This window comes from Anabas testudineus, chromosome 23 (genome assembly GCF_900324465.2).
Source record: "Anabas testudineus chromosome 23, fAnaTes1.2, whole genome shotgun sequence".
Taxonomy (NCBI): domain Eukaryota; kingdom Metazoa; phylum Chordata; class Actinopteri; order Anabantiformes; family Anabantidae; genus Anabas; species Anabas testudineus.
Window position 1 is genome coordinate 1813473 of NC_046631.1, and position 22890 is coordinate 1836362.

Below are 22890 nucleotides of genomic sequence, written 5' to 3' on the forward strand. Positions count from 1 at the left end.
TACTAACGACCACGCCGGCCTTGTTTCATGCCTGGACTCCTCTCACTGCTTTGACATCGACGTCGTACTACTGCCACTCACCTAGAACATCAGCAAAACTAAACCACACAAGTCCCACACATCCATATACAATTGATTCAATGAATAAAAACAAAAAGAAAATAAAGTATGTCTGTCTGACATGCATGCAAAATATGGCTTTAGCGTACATACTGGTTTTGCACATAGTTTGAAACTGAAAAGCCATAAGACTGGGTTGAATATCCTTTTGGCGGAAATCTTTAATGTTTCTATTTTCACCCTCTTCACAGAGCCGTACTTTATCCCCACATGGGGTAACCAGATGGCGTTATCCACGCTTTTTCTGATTGGTCCAGTCTGGGAGTAGATTAACTTGCACCTATTTTGTTGTTCTGTACTCTCCCTTAATGCCTATTCGTGCACTGTGGTCCATTAGGAACATTTGATTTCCATTTTTCCACATTGACCACATGTTTGTGATGCGTAGAGGCACAAAGCTTATGACCCATGTGACCTGATCACAGCAACCTTATGTATAAAGAGCCAAGCGAGCCAAGAGAGCCAGGAAATATACGTTACTGCCTAAATGCCTAAAATTTATGACTTCCTCTTGGAGGTCCAAAGGGATTCATGGAACATATGTTTAACATAAAATAACTATATTAAATAAATGGAAATGGGAAATAGGTTTACCCTACTATAAAAAAATAACTGATGCAGGCACAGTATTCTATATCTAGCTATGATCCTAACTGTGCTTTGCTTTCTACTGTATCTTTGGCAACTTTCATTGAGTTGGGCCCATAGCACATAACATAATAATATAAAAAAATAAAAAACTCACACGTCTGCGTTATGGATGCCATACTTTTTATTGTGCTTAATAAAACAGTGAATATCTATAAAGACTTTAATTAGCAAGCAAGCAAAATCTGTAGTGAAATCAAGTAGTAATACTATGTGGATAGACAAAGCAATTAAGATTAGATACTGAAGAAGACAGAAAGAGCGATGCTGAGGGGGCGCTGGGAAAATCTCTGCACTTCCCTCACAGCTAACTACGTAATATTGCATAAAGTATTTGAATTCCTTTTCAAAGGGTACAGTTCCAGTCTTACCAAATGGCGACTGAGAGGCAGAGAAAACAGTCTTATAAAATTCATCCCCCACAAAAATAAACTATATATATATATTTATAACATTTTCAGATGTTCTCCGTATGCTCTTGGACACCTGAATTGAAACAGTATTTAAGTTTGATAACGAGGTAAAAGTAGGCCTTTCTGGAGGTAGTAATGTGTATTAGATTGTACTAGAACATGATACCATGAAGAAAAAAACGATCAACTTCATTAAGACTCCCAGAGCTGAAAGCTCATCAACAGTGGCTTCTACAAGTGTTCCGCCCAACAGCAAGGTAACATGAAGTCCAGTCTGCATTGATGAAGGGACAAACTTCAACAATTCAAAGCTGGGAGCTCTATTAGACCCCATTTAATATCCAGTATTATCATGTGATCTCTGGCTGCATTCTCTTAATCCAATTTCATATCATCAGTTATTGCAGAAGACCTCCACACTACCTTGATTTGTTTGTAGTACTGAATGCATTCGTAAAGCAGTTGAGCTGAATCCTGTAGCTCCTCCATAAGTGATGATGTAAGAGGCAAAACTCTAAGGTGTTATGTAATGTCTCGCTCCACACGCCTAGTGCACTGTAAACTGTGGAGCGCTGGCTGCCCATACAATAGCCCCCGTTTGTGCCTACCGCTAGCAACATTTGCAAGCCCACCAACTGAATCAGTAGAACTGCAGTGGGCACTCCAAACAATGAGCCAGTCACCAACAAGAAGACGTGCACTAGTGTAACACATACACACACATTGGGGGTTCAATGCAATCCATCCCCTAACCATCTGTGTTACTCACTATATCCGGATACACACCCCAACTCATCGTCTGTAGAACTTGAGGTAGGAGTTACCCTTTAACATTCGTCTGTCCTTATCTACACAGATAAAGATCACATGATAATACCGCATCGTGGGGCCTGGCCGGCTGATGGATAGCACGATGTTTAATGATTCCTCAAATGTTGAAGCCCACCTGTTTCAAAGCAATTTGTTCAAGGCTACTGATCAGTCCGCTGACAGTACTTCCAAGATAGTAAGTTAAACAGCAGCTTGTGGATCACTCCGATTAGATTTGAATGATTATCCTGTCCCTAGACTGCACAGTGTCTGGATAGGTTAGTTATTGAGGGCAATAGAAATGTTTTATTAACTTGTCATTATGCAATGTGCTGGTTCTGGTGAATAAACACAGACTGCGAAAAACAAGGGTCAAAGTACAGGGGTCAAGTTTGGACAAAGCATGGTGACGAATTGCTTTGCATCTAGTTGAAGGCACCTTTATGGTCCAAAGCACTGTGCACATTGTTGCTTAGGGAAAGTTTACCTCAACTTCTGTTCAAATAATAGTTGCCACAGTAGAGTGTGCTGCTGATGAAGACGGGTTGACAGAATCAATGTAGCTCCTCTGAGGTTCTACCTCTGGCCCAGGTCATAATACCATGTTAACTTTCCAAATGTTGCCATGGTGAGAGGTGAAAGATGGTCTAATCTATCACTAAGTGAAAAGCAATTCCATATACGTCTGGTTTAACAATATAACAAGAGAAGAAAGTCACATTTGTGTGAAGAAAAATAGCTAATCAAGTACAGTATATTGATATCTACTAAGTAAAAACAAGAAAACATATTCATGAACGTAATATACAAAATCCAAACATAGTCACTTTGAAGGTGACAACCCAAATGTACTGAGATTGAAAGTCTGAATGATCTGAAACAATACTTTAAATAAAAAGCTTCTGCAGTCCTGATATTGATCATATCATACGTCAATGTAACACATATTGAAAGTAACAGTGGAGGTAGGTATTTGTCAATTGATTAGTCCATTTTTACCAGGCTGTTTGAGGTCTGTACATAACATATAGGTAGTACATAACTCAGGAAAAACAAGTACTCGAAGCCAAGAATAAAAAAACAAAAAAAAAAAAAAAACACCACTTGTAGTTACTGTATATCATGTAGTGTCACACATACACTTGATCCTTATTTAACCATTGTGTAAATCAGTACAAAATACAGTCGCTTCAGAGAATATTTAGTCCCTTTTGGTTTTTACATGTTTTATTGTGTTCTAAAATCAGTTTATAAATGGAGTAGCCATTCGTTCAAACTGAGTAACTGGAAAAAGGCCTTTAATGCGACAGTAACTCCAACAGACTTTTAGAAGTCCTAGACAGATATGGAAGAACCTGCTAGTAAGACAAACATCTCCATCAATCAGGTCTTGATTGATGGTTAGACAGTTAGTGGTTTAATTGGTTGCCTAACCCTGCTTCGAGTTCAATATCTGACTGGTTGGAATTAAAAGAACAACGAACGCAGCCGAAATAGAGAATTGATGAACGCTTTTTATAAAGGAGAGATTTCAATTTTATAGTACAACACAATAAAGTGCAAAACGTGAAAGGGTCTGAAGCGACTGTAAATTCAAGTTAACAGTTTGTCCCAGTTTGCAGATAATGAAATATATGTTTCATCACAATGTTTAGATACAAATTAACATTAAGGTAAATATGAAAAACAGTACTTAATAGGTTAGCTGCTTTTGTGCTTTAAGTATAAAAAAAACCCAACTGTTGAATCTAGGCTTTTTCCAGGAATCTCTGGAGAAAGAAAAATGTCAGGTATGTCAGGGCCATGGGTGTTGATGGAGACACACTGTAAAGACTGCATCTTAAGAATAACTTCATTTATGAATGTTGATTGGGACCACATTCAAATATTACATTTATTCTGATTATTTATTTATTTATTGCCAATAAAGAAATCTGAAAATACGAACATAATGAATTTGCAAATGTTGGTGCAGGTTTTAGAGTCTGTCTCCAATAAAAAGGAAAATCCAGGTAATTTTTTTTTTCAACCAATTTATTTTTTAAACTGCCATTAAGAATGTGAAAATTTTGGTTAAATCTGAAAAGCTACAACTTATTTTTGTTAAAATGTTGCATATTTTATGAGTTCTACTAAACATTCATCATAACCAATGGGAAACAAGGTCATAAGTGAGAAAATAGGGCAGCATTAGTGGAAAAAAAAGCTGAATTTTCCTTTAACGTTGATGCACATGACTCTGCCATCTTTGACTTTTGTTTCTTTGCGGATGACATAGGGTTTACCTGACTGAATCAAAGAGAACAGCTGTAGACAAATTGCCCCATGACAAGACAACAACCGGCATGACCTCGCTTGAATGAACAGTATAAAGTTAAAACACATTATCAAACATCTGAACGCACACTGCCTTCCTGTGCATTGGTTTGTGTGTACTGAGCAACATAAGCTGGTAGCGCTGAGTCAGAGGTAGTTTGAAATCATGAGAAGATATTCATTTTCAGTGACCACAAAGCACTGGCATACCATCAAGTTTCCATAAACATAAGGCTCCCTGGAGTTACAGTGTGAGATGAGTCATCCAATGTCACACTGCGACTAAACCCAGGTATCAAGTGTGTCATGAGGTAATGTGTGGTTTTTTTGTTCTTGTGGTTTTTGTTCTTGAGTTTGCAAGGCAGATCATTCTTTGCAGTGTGACATGGATGAATGGAATTGAGGTTTTAAAGCTATGTGTGCACTAAGAACAAACTGAATGAGCTTTCTAATCGTAATCTGAGCGAATGGTGTACAGTAGGCTGAGACGCAAATGTCAAGCAGTTTGGTTGTGGAGTATCAACAGGTTCGCAGATCATTTTTAAACCCATTAAAAGAAGAGTGTGAGTCCGCCAACGAGAGGGAGAGTAAAGTATTCTGATGTTCTGCCCTACCAAGTAAAACTGAAACCATCCTAGGTCAAGTCGTGACCAAAATTAAAGCTATAATACATATCCAGCATGAGGCACTACTGGGCTATCCGGGCAATTTACTGATCGGTCATTTCATGTCCCCCTCTTTTACAAGAAATGTAATCATTTTGATTGTTCACATTATGGATTTGTTGAACTGACTGAGGTCAGGTGAATTTGGCTGCAATTTCACTAGGATCAGGATTTTAAATGTATATGAATCCTTTGCCCATTTTTGAATGTATGATAGAAATTGAATCCATTTAGGTATCTGTTGTACTGTTTAAATAGGAATATGTGATTGAGGCTGCAGCTAGCCTGCAAGGTGGAAAGCATGCAGACTTGCCACCTTGTTGGTTGAAAAAATAAATACAATTTAAAAAAACACACCATTACTTTGCGAAAGTGGTGCTTGAGAGCGGTGTCTTTAAAACATTAATCTTTGGCTAACTACAACCTCTGGCCTGCAGAAAGCACATTCACCAGACAAAAGCCATTTAAGGCATGTCACGGCTGATATAGTCACCTACATAGCAATAATAATAATTTATCAGCCTCAGAACTTAACTAATTTTGTCTTTGTCAATTGCCTAGGTCAACCCAATCCTAGATTAAATTGTGAAATTTTAAAGCTGTCACGTTTTTTTAATTTTAAAAAAGCTGATTATATTTAGGAACAATCCTTACTCTTAAATAATCAAATCAACTAGTCTTGATTAGTAGCATGGCTGGGTATTTGCTACCCTCACGTGAGATACATCATGAAGGGAGGGCACTGAGAAAGGTCACCCTAATAAATGGCATCAAGCTATTCTGTAGCACCTTCTCTCTTCTCGACCTACCAGTGGTTTTCCACATCATGGTTACAATGACGCGTAGTGTGGTGTCTTTTTAAAGTCATGTGTTTTGTGTCCGACCCATCCACCCTGAACACATACCCACACTGTCTTTATCACTTTTACAGTAAATAACACCACAAAGTGCTGGTCCTGCTTCTGGCATGTTTACTATGGCCACTAGATGCCGCCAATTTCTACAGGTGTAGATGGTTTTAAAAACCACTGTCCTACTGGTAGGTAGTAGGTGTTCTGTTCATGGGGAGTCTGTCTGATCCTAAAGCTAAATCTGAGCTAACAACTTCCAGGAAACTTTTTTTAATGGCTTAAAACATACGGGGGCAAGAAAACGTACGTGAACCTTTTGGTATTTCATGGTTATCTGCATTAATTTATCAGAAAAATGTGATCACATCATGTGGTCGGTTCGTCTTTGGATGTCTTGTATGTGTGGCTCTACATATTCGTTAATACTCTTGACTGAGATGATGATCAGATGATGTTTTACGACAAAGTAATGCAGAAAATACAAAATACAAATATTTTAAATGTTCACATACTATTTTTGCCACTGTACATAATAGATAAACTATAGCCCTGAGGAAAGTTATCTGTGTCTCCCTGTCTTTGGTGGTCTAACACCAGTTTGAGGGGTGGCTGGTTTGTTTTGGAGCCAACAGTGATACACTGGAACTGCAGACATTTGTTCTACATTTCTGGATGACAAAACCAGACTGTGTCATATTCTTTACTGCTCTCAGTGTCTGGAGAATCAGTCATTGGTGATGGGCTGTGTGAAAGAGTGTGTGTATGTGTGTCAGTGAGACAGGGAATAAGCACTGCAGTGCACTGTGGGTGCACATGATTTGCACCTCAGTGGGAAGGTGCAGTCTTCAGATTGATACACCCCCTACCCTGAAGGTAACGATGATGCTCTGAACATTTTTAACCAATTTCAACATTTTGGGTGAATCCACACCTTCTCATTGTATGTTTTTGATTGTTTTTAGTCGTCTCTCACTGAGGAGAGTACGTGTGTTGTTTAGGGCTAATGACGATATGGACCTTTTTTATGTTACACATGTTGTTGCATTCTGTTAAAGACATATACTCAACATTTCTTGCTGTTCGGTGACTGATCAGTGTGGATGCACCCAAAGACTGAAAAGTGAAAAATCTGGACATGGAAATTCTCTAAATGAAATGAAACCAAGTAGAATAATGTTCGATTAAAGTTAAAAATAAGTGGTCAAGGCAGTCTTTTCCCTTTGAAAGACCTGACAGCTGAATGAGGTAGAGGTTTTATGGTGTGGAAGCTTAGTCCTCCTCTGGGGACTCTCCAGCCTCTTCTTCTTGTTCTTCCTGTAAATTAAAAAAAAAAAACAAAATGGTCTAAGTCATTCAGTTGTGTCAGACAGCACAATGGCTATTTCACACCTAGTGGCTCACAGTTTCATTTGAAGATGAGGATGACCACAAGCAGAGCTGCTCGGCCACTTGTTGCTGAGGTTAATGAAGCAGCTAAATGCAATGTGATCACAGAGTACATGTTTAATCTTCGACCGGAAACGGTTAAGTCTGGGACAGAGTCATCCATCCCTGATGCAGAACCGCCATAGCAAAGGGTTCCTGAGTCACTGTTTAAGTTATTTCAGTCAGTTAATGTTAAAATGATTCTTACTTTGTTCTCTGTTTCTCAGCGCCACTATTTTTCATCATTATCCTAATTAATTACTAAGTATAGAGCTTCTATTTACGGTTTTACTTTCAGTAAAGAATTCTGAGTGGTAGAAGGATTACTTTTTTGAACGAGCACTTGCATTTTGCTTGAGTACTGAATTTGGGTACTTCTGCTACCTCCATTCCTAGCCTGGTACACTGCATATTGTGACTTGATACTATATAATATACACTGTCCATCATCAATACAAGATCTTGATGTATGAATGCAACTCTGGGCAAGAATAAATGTTGTGACATCGGAGAAGCTTATCAAAGAGATTGCGTGCCAAAATCAAAGCTACAGGTAGTCCAACGAAATATTGGACTGTGTGTGACTTGTGGATGGGCAGTGTATGTTGTGAGAAAGTTTCTTGTGAAACTATCCACAGGTTTTCAACAGGCATTTACAGACAGCATGTGTTTGACATATGTAGCTGTGGCCTAGACATTCTTTACCATTTTCAGTTTTCTTTCTTTTGGCTCAATAACTACGTACCACAAATACTGTCAATGAATGCACCCTGTGTAGACACTGATGGAGGACTGAAGCAGGTGCTGCTGTATTGCTGATGTACTGTGCTTTGACTGAAAATTTCCAGTCAGGATTTAGAGTACATCATACTAGAGAAACAGCACTGGTTAAAGTCTAACAATTAACTTGCCTCTATCGTTATCCCGTTTGTTAGTTTAGTGCTACATTTGACACCAATGGGTACCAAAATACCAAAGTGTTATATATTAAACAGTTTTCGAGTTTTCCCATGTCCACAAAAGTTAGTTATGGAATTCCACAAGGCTCTATGCTTGGACCAACACATTTCTATTAAAAAATGTTTCCCTTAAGAAATGTTTCATAATTTTTTACTGCTATGCAGATTCAAGATTCATCTGCACACTTACTATACTTGAAACCAGAAAATTAAATCAATTAATAAAGCTTTAAGATTGTATTGTGATTGTATAGCCCCTGTACACATTCACAGACAACCCTAAAGACTTTAGCTCTGAGTTTTAGCTGAGTCATTTTTACTTATTCTCATTCTAAAACATCTAATAGCAGATCCAGTACAGACAGCAATTAAGTTGATTGTATGGCAAACACTAAGGTTGTAGGGAGCTTTTTTTATTTTTTCCAGCTGGATTCAAAAGATGTCAAAAGACAACACCCTCAGATGAAATGGATTTTATTTTCCACATGGCTTCATTTTATTTGGGGAGGCTAACTGACACAATTTACAGCCCACTTCCTTTCCCAGGCTTTCCCAAGCCATTCAGCAGTGGTCTACAGCTAAAACCTGTCTGCATTCTGCAGCTCAGACTCCTTTCATTAATGCTCACACACTTCATATTTGAATGGCCCGCTAAATGCTACCATGTGTGACAAGGGCAAATGAGAACAGGAGAGAAAAAAGGTTGGTGGTGGGGAGGGACAAATAAGCTCATCATCATCAATCATATTGTCCCCCCACCTACACGATTTCACACCATCTATCTACAAAAACGAAGATGAGCATAGCTAAACGCTGCAATTTATTTGACTTATGTGACTAAACTGATGGGTGAAAGCATCGTTGAGCTTAGCTGCTTTCTGCGCCATTACATTACATATACTACAGTTCAGAGCAGGTTTATCCTGCTGAGGCCATATTTCCTGTTCATGCAGGCCTTTAGGAGGAGATCCCTCCAATGTAAGTGATGGGAGCCATAATCTACAGTGCCCCGTCTGTGCAAAGGTTTTATGTGGAGATTACTCACATTGAGTGGATTTCTTGCAAAGTCGCGTGTGTTTTTAGTTTTAAATTTATGATGGCCCCGAGAGCTCAACTTACAGTTTCTTAAGCATACACATATAATAAAAAAAGGAAGCTAATTAAAAACACAAAAAAGAGAAAACCTTATTGTTACTTTCCTTCTATTGCAGCTCAGCAGGGAAATACAAAGAGGGAAACACAAAGGTGTTTACTGCAGCACTTTGTTAAGAGTGCAACAGGTACACTTAACATGAGTTAGAACAGATCTGGAACAACTAGAGAATATTTCTATGTTATTCCTCTTTTGGCAGCTCTCCAGCTGGTGGTGCTCTAAGCACTCATCTAGGTGTCCCTAAAAGCAACCCTGATGCACCACAGTACTGTAGAGTTGTGAGACTATTCTGACTGTTGACTGAAGAGAAGAATCTGGTAAGCAGCTGAAATTTCATTAGGAAAGTCTACTATGTGTAAGATTGTTGCTTCTGGTTGAGTCATGCATCCACACTTACCCCATCCCGAGCTCTTGATAAAAGGGATATGAGGTTTTGCACAGGCTGGTGGTTGTGGTAGGCTGCTGATATAAAGCAGCCTATCAAAGTGGGAGAGCTAAATGACATTTTTATGGCTTACAGCTCCCAGGGCCTCACAGCGCCTCCCAACTACCTCTGCACTGTTCCCACACAGCCACAAATCTGAGCCAAGTTATGCATTCACACCAAGAAGTGGCCCACACCAGCGAAAGGAGGGAGGCTGGTGGATTCCTGGAGTGTGAGGGAATGCTGGGGGTGGGGGTCTTGTGTCATGTTTCACTCACTTATTACCATTCTGCTTTCGCTCTCCCCCCCTCTGATGTGGGCGCTCACACCAGCAACACAAAACAACTTCTAGTTATCTGTTACATGTGAACAGTGAGGCATGAAAGAACTGCAGTTTACTTTGGCATTTGTCACTAAGAGCGCCAGAAATAACTCACGGCTTTCACACACCTGTATTAAGATCAAGAGCTAAGCCAGAGTTCTTATCTAGCAGCTGAGCTATGAGCATGCAAAGTACAGTTGCAAACATGCATATCCCACAACTGTATCCTAAAGTGTTTGAGCAATGCATTAAAATACAGAATAACACGTAATGGGTGTTCATGTGTGATCCCTGGGAGCTCTTACCTGAGTGGGCTTTTTCTGGACGACTTGCTGTGGCTGCAAAAGAGCAGGATAGAGAGGTTAGGGTCGTTTCCATCCATGATTTCTTTTCACTCAGAGACCGAAGTGACACAGAGATAAATTAGTCAGTGAAGTATTTACTCAAGCTTTACATTGTTACATATCTCAAGAGGAATTTTCATGTAGCTAATAATTTACAAGACTGTTTATATGTGGCTATAACGTCATCCTCTGAACCACTGGCAAGCAGGGTCGGCAGGTGTGTTTGCAAAAGTGTTACGTGTAGTGTTTGGAAAGCTCTTTGTCTGTTTGACATTTATTGCACTGGGTTATCCTGTATCCTCGTGTGTAGCCTGTACATTAAAGAAGCAACGTGTTGTTTTGTGCTGCTCCCATGCGCTGAGTTCATGGACAGTAAAGAGCGTAGGGCACAAAAAACAAACCACAAAACAAACTTGTTGTCCCAGAATTTCAAAGTAGGTGTAGTCCATTGGTTCTCAAGAATGTGAAGGTCCCTTAGCCAGTCTTATTAAAACCTGCACTGAGCTGCTCCACTCTGTGTTTGTCTCAGAGCAACTTACCCCCTCCCATCAATGCTCCTCACAGAGGGTAGGGAAAGGAGGGGCCCATCGGAGAGGAGACACAGAAGTAGAGACCCCCAGGTTAGGAGCCAGAGCTCTTAAAATGGATCAGTAGTGCTGATCCATTGAAGTTTCCTCTTATTGGCCCTATCAACACATCACCATCTTCTGATTTACCTGTATGCCTTTAAGAGTACCTGGTTGTACTTCACAGACAGTGTACTGTGTGTTTGTAGGTGTTCCTGCTATCCTTGCAGACCGAGTGTTAATTACCCCATAAAATAGGTGCTGCTGCTGTTTGCTCTGGTTAACCGTTACCGGACCTGCTAACCTTTGGACCTCCTTTGATGTCAAACGCATAATTTGACCCACTAAGTTCAACCTTCCATCCACAAACAAGACCGGACGAAGTGGCCGTCATTATATGCGGAACATGAAAAGCCGTGTAGAGCGTTAAAACCGCGAATGTTCACCATTCAAATAGTTAAAGTGTAACAACTTTGCCTAATAGAGCACTTAGGTAGGTAAACATTGGACTTATCTGAAAGGTTTGGAAAGAAATTGATAATTCACGATAAACTGTTCGTCTGGAAAACTTTTTTTCTGTTTAAGTTTTCTATTGTCTCACTGGAATAGTTGTACACTACTTTAAAATGGTTAATTATAATCCAATACTCAACTGATACATTTCTAAAAACCACTTATGAAACCGAACCCCTACGTTTAAAGATGCGAATGCCGGCTGCAGAAGTTATTAACACTAACAATGCCTGCCCTGTTTTTCAATCAATCTGCTCTTCTTTTAAAAACAACAAAAAATTCAAAGTTAGTATGAGGTTATGATTGTCACATTGTTTTAGAAAGTTACTACATTTGTCAGATGATTCTGTGTGATCTGGAGGCATCACAGAAACGTAAATCTTCTGTTGGAGTCTGATTACAGCATGTTGTCTAGGTCTCCAGATTGAACTTGCTTGTACATGCTGGTCTTCCTCTAAAGTTTATTGTTTTGTATTCAAAAGGTAATGAAGAGGTTTTATGGAAATATGGGGGATTTCTGTTGACTCACTCGCTGCTTAACCCCAGAAAGCAGACCAAACAAGACAGTCAAAAGAACTACGCAAATTATATGGGACTATGGTCACGACCTGTCCTACCCTGTACATTTCCCTCCTCACCAGCCATCACAATGCAGGATAAAAGCTGCATCCTATGCAAAACAGAAATCAGAATTAATGGAAATAAAATAAAGTTTTGAAGTTAGAGTCACGCACAAGTAGCAGTGGCTTCATCATCCTCTAAAGTTGATCTTTAAAAAGATGTTGCCCTTCTCCCACCTCATCCACTGTCCAGTGCCACTACCCTTCTCCGGTCTCAGACCCCCACCCCCCTGGCCAATGCCCCACGAGAGTTATGAACTGCACCTAACAGGGCCTAACTAAATCCTGCGATTAGGGGGAATTTGCCGAAGGGCCCTTTGTAGAGGAGAAAAATGTGTGTCGTTGCAAGGAATGTGGAAAATTCCTAGCAGACAAGCAGCCTTTTGTTGGGAGGGAGCTTTGAAAGGAAAGAAAGGCGCAGACAAATTGGATCGGCTCCATTTAGGAGCCTCTGCTGTTTGAAGTGAAATCTGTTCCCAGAGTATCTCAAAGGAAAAGCGGAAGAAAAGTAGGAGAAAAAGGTGATGCATTATGTCTGCTTAGACTTTCCAAATCTTTCTTTGGTTCTCGTTTAGTTGATTTTGCATTTACAGAAAAAAAACAATAGCCACAAACATGGTCCGTTTTTTGTTCGGCATATATTTTGTCAGTCTGTGGTGTCTTGGTACCATTTGATTAACACGTAGGTGGCTGCTTCCTATCGTGCATGCGTGGCTACTTTGAAACAGGAAGGACTCTATACATGGCACTGCCTTGTTTTAACAGAGTGTTGCAGATGTTATAAATTAACCTGTCATGCCTGGTACGGCTCACTTCCTGCCTCTTAATAGTGGTAGCAGGGACACTTTAATGCCATAAATGTCCATATCTGTTTAACGAAATTGAAAGAACTGCATTGTGAATCACTACACAAACAAAACTTTAAATAGGGGGTATTTTAGGTAAGTGTTCTCCTTACACCCCGAAACCTGGGACATGGAACAATTTGATGCAGCTTTTACCAATAATTGTGACCAACATTTTATTGTAAAATTGGCAAAAAGTTATATTAAATTTTGCCAGGCAAACCACCCTGACTGTGGTAAATAAGAAGCCCCTTTTTGGAGTCCTTTCGACTTATCTGAAGCCATTTAAATGTGTCAGCTTAGTGTCTGAATGGCATGCTGTCACACTAACAGTTAGACGCCAGGGTTACTACCTAAAAGAAAAACTAACCCAACCCTCGTCAAATGAAGGAGCGAATTCAGAATGTCAGGGAAAAAAATATAAGACGGTCAAGCAAACAGACAAATTGCACAGACGAACCATTTAGTGTGTTTCCAACCGTAATCATTTCAGGTAACTGTGTCTGTGGCACAGTAACCAAAGGAAAACCCCAACTAACCAAAGTTAATTTTTAAAGACACCATCACGGGGAACTCATGTTGTTGATGGACATAGATGACGAGAGAAAGAGCGCACTGCATCCAGCAGCAGCTGCATGCATGTTAACTCTGTTGATAGAGGTAAAACAGAAATGCGCTAAATGTGTTGATCATTATGACAGCAAATGTTGCTGCTTTTGACATCCAGTTCTACTTTATAGTGTGTAGAAGCTCACTGCCTTGTTGCTGTAGCCAAAGACTCAGAGTGAAATGATTATACTGCAGCAGGAAAAAAAGGGGGTGGGAGTTGGAGGAGGAAGGCATAGGTGACCTGTGGAAATCCGCTATGGTCCCAGAGAACTCCTGATGTTTGTAGAGTGCTTGTCTGAACAAAGGCCTCTAGTGGCGGGAATTTAGCCTGGCAGCAGCTCAGACTGCAAGAAGGTGTTGGGTTGAGAATGTAGGGAATGAAGCAATGCTGCTGCCCACCCCCAATGCCTTTCAGTGTTTCTCTGTGGCCTCTCTCTCTGTCTCTTGCTCTTACAGATAGCCTAGGGATGGAGTGCAACACAACAGCACCAACCTAAAAATAGCTAAATGCACCTCATCCAGAGGAGCACAGACACAAAAAAGCTCCTATAACTTTGTTTAGAATTGAGAGAAGAAAAATTGGATGTATGCAATAGCTAAGCCACAAAATCCTCCTGCAACTTTACGTCCTGCAGCCATGCAGCCATGTCCCAAGTCAAGACTAGTATCACAGGTCTAGATAAAGAAAGATGCTCAGTTATCATTATTGTTATTGTAAAATAAAAATTTGCGGCAGAGCTGCAGTATTGAATTGCATTAGCTTGTATGTGTGTACCTAATAAAGTGACCAGAGTGTATGTCTCATATCTTAACATGATAAAGTAGATCTTGATGCTTGTCAATTTGCCCTATTACCTTTTCCATCACTGGCTCTGTTTTCAGGTAACTGCGAAAACATGCATGCATTAGACTCTAGTTGAATAGAAACAAATGTGAAATATGTGCTATCACACAGTTCTACTGTTCATTCCCTGGAATCTGGCCAGTTAGGCCGGAGTAGACAGCTGAGCTATCTAGGTCAGCTCAGGCAGCACCGGCGAACAGAGTGCAAGCTACATACAATCAGCTTCTGTATTTAGCAGATGTTCAGGTCAGATGAATGTTGCTGATGAGCCACAGCTAAGCAAAGAATGTTGATGATTTCTAATTAGCAATAAATTCAGTGTACAGCAGAGGTTAATTACACGATGATTAGTTTGTATTGCACACACTGAAACGTCAGCGTGATGCTGGTGCTTCAAGAAAAAGTCAGAGGATCCCTCAAATTTGCTCGATTATATCAAAACAATGCATTTACTGAAAGCATTTTAAAGCCTTATTACTAATAGGTACATCACTAACTAAAGTCTACTTACTAGTTTTTACACATGTCAACAGCATTTCATGGTCTTCATCAACAAATGGAGCTTGGTCAGTTGTCACAGTTGACAACAAGAATCCCATCCTCACTGGAAGCCTTAATTACCCATGTGTATCAACACTCTGGAAACTGGAGATTTTAGTGTCACATAGCTTGGAGGATGCAGAGTGGGCCTGACATGCTGTGGATCATACCAGAAATTGTCAGATTTCCATTAGTATTTTCTGTCTGATGCACAGTTTTAGAAATCCCAGCAGAACTCCATTCACAGCACAAAGCATTAACACACACCACGGACCAATCAACACATTACGTTTTCTGCTTGTACACCCGCCTGTCATCCCACACAGCAAGCTTCATACTTGTTTCTGCACCACAGCCTTGATTCATGCCCTTGACTCACTCTGGAGGTCACATCTGGATCTGTTGCCCAGAAACTCTAGAGTCCAAGTTCCATAGTTTTTCTATGAGGCATGCCAAAGCTATGAAAAGCTTTTAAAGCCTGACACTGCTCACAATATCACAATTACCCATGCTTTACACATGGGTACGCAAACAGTCAAAGGGAAGAATGTTGCTAGTTTTTGAGGACTTTCCAGGCTCTTTCCAGGTTCTGGACAAACGTGACCAGTAGCCATGGGGCTCAACACCTCCGCCAGAGTGTCATTCTTTCTTCTCCCCATAGCTCTGAAACTATTGCCTGGCACCTGCCTTCTATCTGACCCCAAGCCAAGAACAACACCACCCTAACACACTCATGCCACAGCACTTGGTGATTCACTTAGTCATTTCTGCACATTTGACACTGTGGGCATTAGTCAGTCGACTCCATTTAACACCAATGAGGGTTTTTTATTGACACAGAAAAGAGATGGGTATAAGTGTACTGCACGTGTGTTACTGCAGAGGATTTAACACAAGGAGGCAGCTGTGTGGAAGGCCACTGTGCGGAAGGCAGCAGTATGACGCAAGTGCAGCAAAACAGGTTGGCTTCCAAACCCTGGCAAGGAGGAACAGGCTGACCGGTGGAAAGGGCAGCAAATCACAACTAGAAGTGGTGATGTTGAATAATGATGATGTCCCCTAAATAAATGTATTAACAAAACCCAAGGATGATCTCCAGACTGAAATGTTGTTTCATCAGTTTGTACCTGATTCAAGCCACTGAATATACTGAAAACTAGTGGCCTTATGTTCTTACCAGTCCATACACATGATAATGTCCCAGCTGTGGTTATCATTGGAGCTACAATTGAGTTACATTTAGGCCTTTAATGTACGTCTTATTTTCAATAGTCACAAAAGGAGCACACGGTTTGATGATATGCTATCCTACTGGCCTACTGGTCGGTAGTAGGTGCCCTACTGAAGCATAACTATGGGCACAATAATGAGTGAGAACTAACCACTGAACTGCAGGATCATCACTTAAATCATTATTCAGCAGAACTAATACTTAATAAGGCTGTTACACCTACACTTAGCCTCCAAAGGCACAGCTGAGTGGAGACCACTATAGGTTGAGCATGACCTAGCATGTCATTGCAGCTCAGTAGGTGAATTAATCTTAATTTCAATCAAACAAAACACAAATACCAAATTGAATTTATCCAATAACCCTCCATGACAGACATTCACTGTTATAAAAGCACTGACAGGACATAGACAGTGGGATGGTGACAAAATCCACCAGTAGAAGAATGGAGATAATTAATCAGTGCACCTTCCACTAGAGCAGGCACAGCATTACTCAGAGATTAAGAACTAATTGAAATAAAACACTGACTTCTCCAGGTATTAGACCTGTAATGTGGATTTCTAATTGTAAAAGTAAAAATACCACAGTCGTAACAGTGTACAACGACATAGTACAACTTTTTTTTTTCTTTGCATGAAAAAACATTTTAATTTGTTGAGACCACGATGGACCACTTTAAGTGACAGGTGTTCCTGACAAATATAGATTTAAATGATTTGCAAATCACTGCATTCTGTTTTTATTTGCATTTTAGACAACATCCCAACAGAGTCGCAGGCAGTCAAATGCTGAGGAGGCAAAAGCTTTACTGTGACTGGGCTAGAAACAGCTACAAGAGTTTAGCTTATCTGTAAAGGAACCAACACATCAAATCCTATTGAAAGTAGCCATTTGGAACAGAAAAGGGGAACGGCTACAAACAACTGATGAATGCACTCTACTGGAGAACAGTGAGCCTCCCATTCAAGCTTCTACTAGCAGAGGAAGCTGGTCAGTTTGGCAGCGGTCTTCCTAACCATCTCAGCACCTGCTTACAGGGGAAGCCAAACAGCAGAGGAGCATACCAATGAGGATTTAACCCTGGATTAGCTGGGTCTGACTAACTCTAGCAGTTCCTGTCAGCTGGTACAGATGGATATAAAATGACTCCAACAAACTCCAGTCACAGTCACCGTCCACCAGCTGCCTGAAAGGTCATGATTCAGCTCCCTTCATAGGAGCAGCTGATGATGAATGTTGAGTTGTTTTGGTATAAGTAGTTATACTAGCAGAATTGTCTCCATTCTCCAGTCCCTATAACCTTTGTTGAACTGTATAATATTATGTATGCCCATCAAACAGCAAGACTGGTAAGAAGTAGATGGAGCAGTGTGCAGTTCTTCTGTTGTTTCCTGTCTACCTCTTCACTACAGTCTGTCAAATAAAGGCAAAAAATGGTCCCCCCAAAAAACTTAATGCATTTAGGCCACATGTGTGTTGCTGTTCTATTATTTAGTTCATGGCTTAGAGTCTACTGTACGTTCCTGCTCTGCATTGACCTGTGCATTTACTCTGTATCTCTCAGTTGATGGGGGAAAGTGATGGTCCAAAGATGAGCGATGACAGACAAACCAGTGGACCAATTACACAGCATTCAACCGCTCTATGGACTGGTAGTGAAAGACAAAAATATGCAGCACAGACCCAACAGTCCACAGGGAGAATGCCCAGTATGCTCAATGGCCAGTCCATGCCTGCTCCTCGCCCTTCCTGGTGACACTTGTAACTGCCAGCTGCTTTTTTGTGCACTATCAGCAAGGCCTGTTACACTCGAGCAGATAAACGCTGGCGCCTTTAAACTGTCAGTGGAATTATTTTAGTATTCCTGAAGTCAGCGTAGACAGTAAACATTTTCTTTGACAGATAACACAAACATTTTGGAGATGTTTCTGAGCAGACACACACACACAGACCAGCAATAACTAGAGAGGACAGTCTGAATGTATCCAGGCTACATAATCAAAGTTAGTAACAAGAAATAGCACAAAATGTTCAGACAGTGAAACAGTCCCTCAGCCACTTAGACCTCTATACATCAAAACCAGACTGTCTAGCTACTGGGAAATTTCACTAGAAGCATGAAGACATGGAAAAGTTTTCTAGGATCACCTAAAGGCCGGATCTCACCCTAAAGTGTGAACATTTCATTGGCCCGTACAGCATAAGCAGAGATGTTGCAGTTCCTGACCAAGCACAAAGGCCGATTAAAATGCGTAGTGCGAATTAAGGCATCCTACAAGTAGCTTAAGAGAACCACTGACTCACCCATTTCCTGGGTCGCCCCCGGGGTCTTTTCTCTCCAGCTGCCTCGACTTTCTGTGAAAACACCAATTAGGAGCAATAAAATCAGTCTTTATTCTATGACTTCATGACACACGACATAAACATGCATTGCAATACTCAAGTGTAGCAATAATTTTTTAAGTGATGTGAGTAAAATTAATTAATTAAAAGGTAATTTTGTTCCCTCAACTAATTGAATTAATAAATCAAGTTAATAACAAAAAGCAAAAACATTGTGTTTAACACATTTGCCAACATGCATTAACAGTTAAAGCTCTTCAAAGATACTTTGCGATCATTTATATTTCACAATTTATTAATGTAATTTTTCATTAAACAGCATCAGACAGTAGTTTTAAAAGTGGCCAAACTCCTGCTGATTGAATGTGAACATCAAACCAGACTTGTTGCCATAGCTACACACTCTCACTGTACCTGGGCGTCTGATGAAAGTCTGCCTCGCCCTAACAGCATCTTCTTCTTGACCTGTTCTCTCTACATTACCACACTTACTAAGTCAGGTGTTTGAAGAGAATGTCAACACTGTTCTCTGCTCTTTTAGAAAGAGTGGATTTAGAAAGATCTGCGCTTTTGACCCCTTGTTGTGGCAACTCTTGCATCTACAGAGCTCTGATTAACAGAACCACAGTTCACACATAAACATCTATTGTGTGCCCTGATGATGGAAAAATACACATTTTTACAGAGTTTAGATATTTATCTTGTTTATATAAGAATCAATTCTACAACTGGAAATGTTGGGATTGAAATTCTTACTGTAAAATGGATCCATTCAGCTTTAACTAACTTATCAAGGCAACAGAATGATTTGAATCTGTTAGAACTCGGGAAGACTGGACTGTCCAGCACAGCCAGAGCGCCAAGCCCCGCAGTCATCCCCAATTCAAAGGAGCAAACCAGTGTCAATAATTCATGAGATACATCCAAGCTCTGTGCCTGCTGGCTGAGAGTCAGGTGAAATCTTAGTCAAATCGCTGAGCTGTGATGAATTTTGCAGATGATGACCAGCAAAAAGCCAGTGTCAGTGATATGGTGATGTTGGGGCACGTATGTGGCTTTCTGAAGCCCTTTGCCTCAGTAAACAACACCAGCTCTTTGTCGGCCTGACACAGAGTACAGTCTAATCACATGGCAGCAGGTGGACCAGCTTTATCTTATATGAGTTTATTCACAGAGTAAAACAGTCAGCTCACCGCTTAAAGAGGCACCCATGTGACCTCAGGCAGTCTTTCTTCCCAATTTGCACATGCCTGCCTTCTTTATGTTTCATACTACCTGCTGTGTAAGTGAACACAATCTGTTTCAAAATGGATTTCATTATATTCTGTTGCATCGACTTCTTGAAAGCTTCTCAATTTGAAAAATCAGTCACATTTCACATCAGATAATAGGAATAACTATGGGACCAGGGGCTAGACAGGATCCTTCCAGTTTAGATAAGTATATTAAGCTACAACAAAATTATAGTCTTGTCACGTGTCGTTCATTAGCATGCGTTTATCGTGACACATCACACTGCTACCAAGCCAAACTGTGTACTGTAATCCCAGTTCACCTGTTTGGGATGCTGCATTTTTAATGTGGAGATTTAATGGTCTGAAAGATAACACCACGTTCAATTAATCATCAGTGTGTCTGACCTGAGATGCAGCATGTCTGCAGCTTTCCTGCATACCCAGGAATCAGATGAGGAAACCTGCTTTAAATTAATGGTTTTTTTTGTTTGTTTGTTTTTTTGTCCTATGGAGGAACCTATAAGAAAAGACGTAACCATTACCCGTGGAATCATGCAAAATGTGATCCTATTTATTCATTATGGCTTTGGCTAAACTAGTTCAGCTGAAAACTTGAGCCAGTTAAGTGGGGCTAAATTGGACATGTTCTTTCAAAGAACAGTAAAAAAATGACTTGTTTTGGGTGAGAAAGGGATTGTGGCTTGGGTCTGAAACTTTCTTAAGCTTAGGGAACCTAAAATAACTACTTGGTTAAGGGAAAGAAAAGCAAGCACTGACTCTTGGTAGGAAATGGCAAGCAATCAGATGTCCATCCATCCATCTGCCACAACCTCCTACACTACAGGATGAGGATGAAGGAAATGTTAGTTTCTTAGTAGTCTAATCGTAAAGGATAGCACAAATAAGAACTTTTACTTTGACCAAATCTAAGGGGAAACCATTCAACAGGTGAGACATTTCTGTAGCCCCTAATGGCCGAGCAGCTTTCACCATTGACTGGTTTAAAAGGCATATTGTGCCAATATGGGGCTGAGGCCCCGGCTCAAATCCCAATCAGAGTAACACTCTATTTTGCCTATTTGTACCTCCCTTACAAGTTACTCTAGATAAGATCCATCAGCCAAATGACTAAATGCAAATGACCTGTCCATGTGCGCAGTGCAAGTTCTTAAAATTACATATATTTCAATTTAAAGCAAAGGACAACCCACTGCCCTGCTTGGCTATCATCCCTGCCCTACCCACTATTGATGAGCTGAATCTGGTGTGTTCAATCAATCGGAAGCTCTGCCCCATACTCTTAGCATGACTATTATTAACATTAATTAACATTAACACTTTATTCTTACATTGTTCCCACTGTAGTTCTACTACAATTCAATAAAAATTAAATGTCTGCCTCTGTCCGGGCGTGACCATTAAAAATATTATTTTTATAAGAATATTCTCATCGTCAAGATTAACAATATGTGCAACATTCTGATTGCCTACAAGAAAGAGCTTTCTGAGGTGTTGCCTTTGAGTGTAGCCGCTCAAAACAGGTCAGACTCCTCTTTGTTTAAGCATACTCAGACCTTCACACACTTGGTTCATTAATCCAGCCACCCTGACACCCTAATGGAAGTAATGGTGCAACTGTCATTTTGCAAAAGGTTACTGTAAGAGATTAAACAAACTACTAATCCCACTCATTTTCTGGTGCACACACTCTCAAATACATTGGTAAGTATTTTGGGATCTTATGTCCTAGCATTAAAACTGTCTATAAATAATGTATTTTTAGTAGTTTAGAAAGTAGTGTATATAGTAAAATAAGCAACAGTCCAATCAAGGTGTGCAGCACATTTGTTTCTTCTTACAAGCTGAAACAATCTGTCAGAGATTGCACATGTGATTGATATAGGGAGGGGAAGTGAACTTTTAAAGAGTATATGTTAAAGGTGTGGGCTGACCCAGGACTCCTTTCATCTGGAAAGACTGAGGTCTCCAGTGTTTATCATAACAATGTCAGATGAGAATTGACAGGATTATGGCAAAAATAAATGGGTTCACTTTTCAAAGAAGTGCTGAGGATGTTTACAGTGGAACACTATGGCTGCTGTTACTGTGAGCCTATCGCACCTTCATCAAACTAACGAATGAAGACACAGGGAAATTCCACAGTTTTTCTTTGGCTAACTTGATGTTTTTTCATGCACTACTACTGTTGCTCTTTAAATCCCCTTATCTGCAACACAAAGGTAACATTTAACATGTTACCATAATTGTCAATGATTTGTAAAAGGACAGCTTCATAAAGAGCTTTGTTACATTGTACAAGTGTACAAAATTAACTGGTACACTAAAAGTACAGTGGCCCTGAGAGCTCATCGCGCTGCAACTTAACAAAACACATGCAAATAGACAAGACACAACAAAATTAAGAATACAGCTTCACAAACCTAATAACATAGGTGTAGCATTCAGAAAACAACACAACCAAAACTGAAACGCACTGCAAAAAGCTACAACACAACCAAGAATGAAACATGCTGCTATAAAATGCTTTATGTTATTGGTTATATTGAGATTTAGATTTAGATACAAGATTATATGATTTATATGACTATGTGTAATATTGGCACCCAATGTCACAAACTATTTATGGAACATCAGAATACGAAAAGCCCCATATGACCCCTTTAAACTAATTTCACTGACAGAGAGAAAACATGGATTATGATTAGAGTGATGATTAACCACACAAATACTGCAATAAGTATCAAAACAGTTAAAAATAAGCTACAATTTGAGCAATGAAACAATTAAATTTGATTTGACTTAAATGGTAGCCACAGAAACTTGAGCAACAAGGTTGTTGAAGAAGTTAAGATGGAGAAAAAAAAAAGAAAGAAACCCCACCGGGAGAAATTAAATCCCGATACCAAGCAATGATATTTGGGTCCATATGACTTGGCTCAGTGTACTCCCTCCACTACCTGCATATTATAAATGATCTCACTTTTGGACTGAGTGTATACACTTTGCATGACTTAAACAGTTATAAATCCCTAGAAGCTGATGCACAGTTTACCAGCAACTGGGTGCAAAA

The 22890-nt window shown here is 40.0% G+C and overlaps 1 protein-coding gene across 2 annotated transcripts in view; it reads right to left on the reverse strand.

Moving 5' to 3' along the window:
* Positions 1-888: 888 nt before the first annotated feature.
* Positions 889-22890, reverse strand: part of hmga2 (high mobility group AT-hook 2) — a 28768-nt gene continuing 6766 nt past the window's right edge. For both annotated transcript variants that reach the window (XM_026364135.1, XM_026364134.1), the window contains 3 exons: positions 18526-18576; positions 10412-10444; positions 889-7137 (listed from right to left, as the gene is read on the reverse strand). In XM_026364135.1, coding sequence (XP_026219920.1) covers positions 7093-7137; positions 10412-10444; positions 18526-18576 — 129 coding nt within the window. In that variant the 3' untranslated portion in view covers positions 889-7092. The remainder of the gene's footprint in view (positions 7138-10411; positions 10445-18525; positions 18577-22890) is intronic.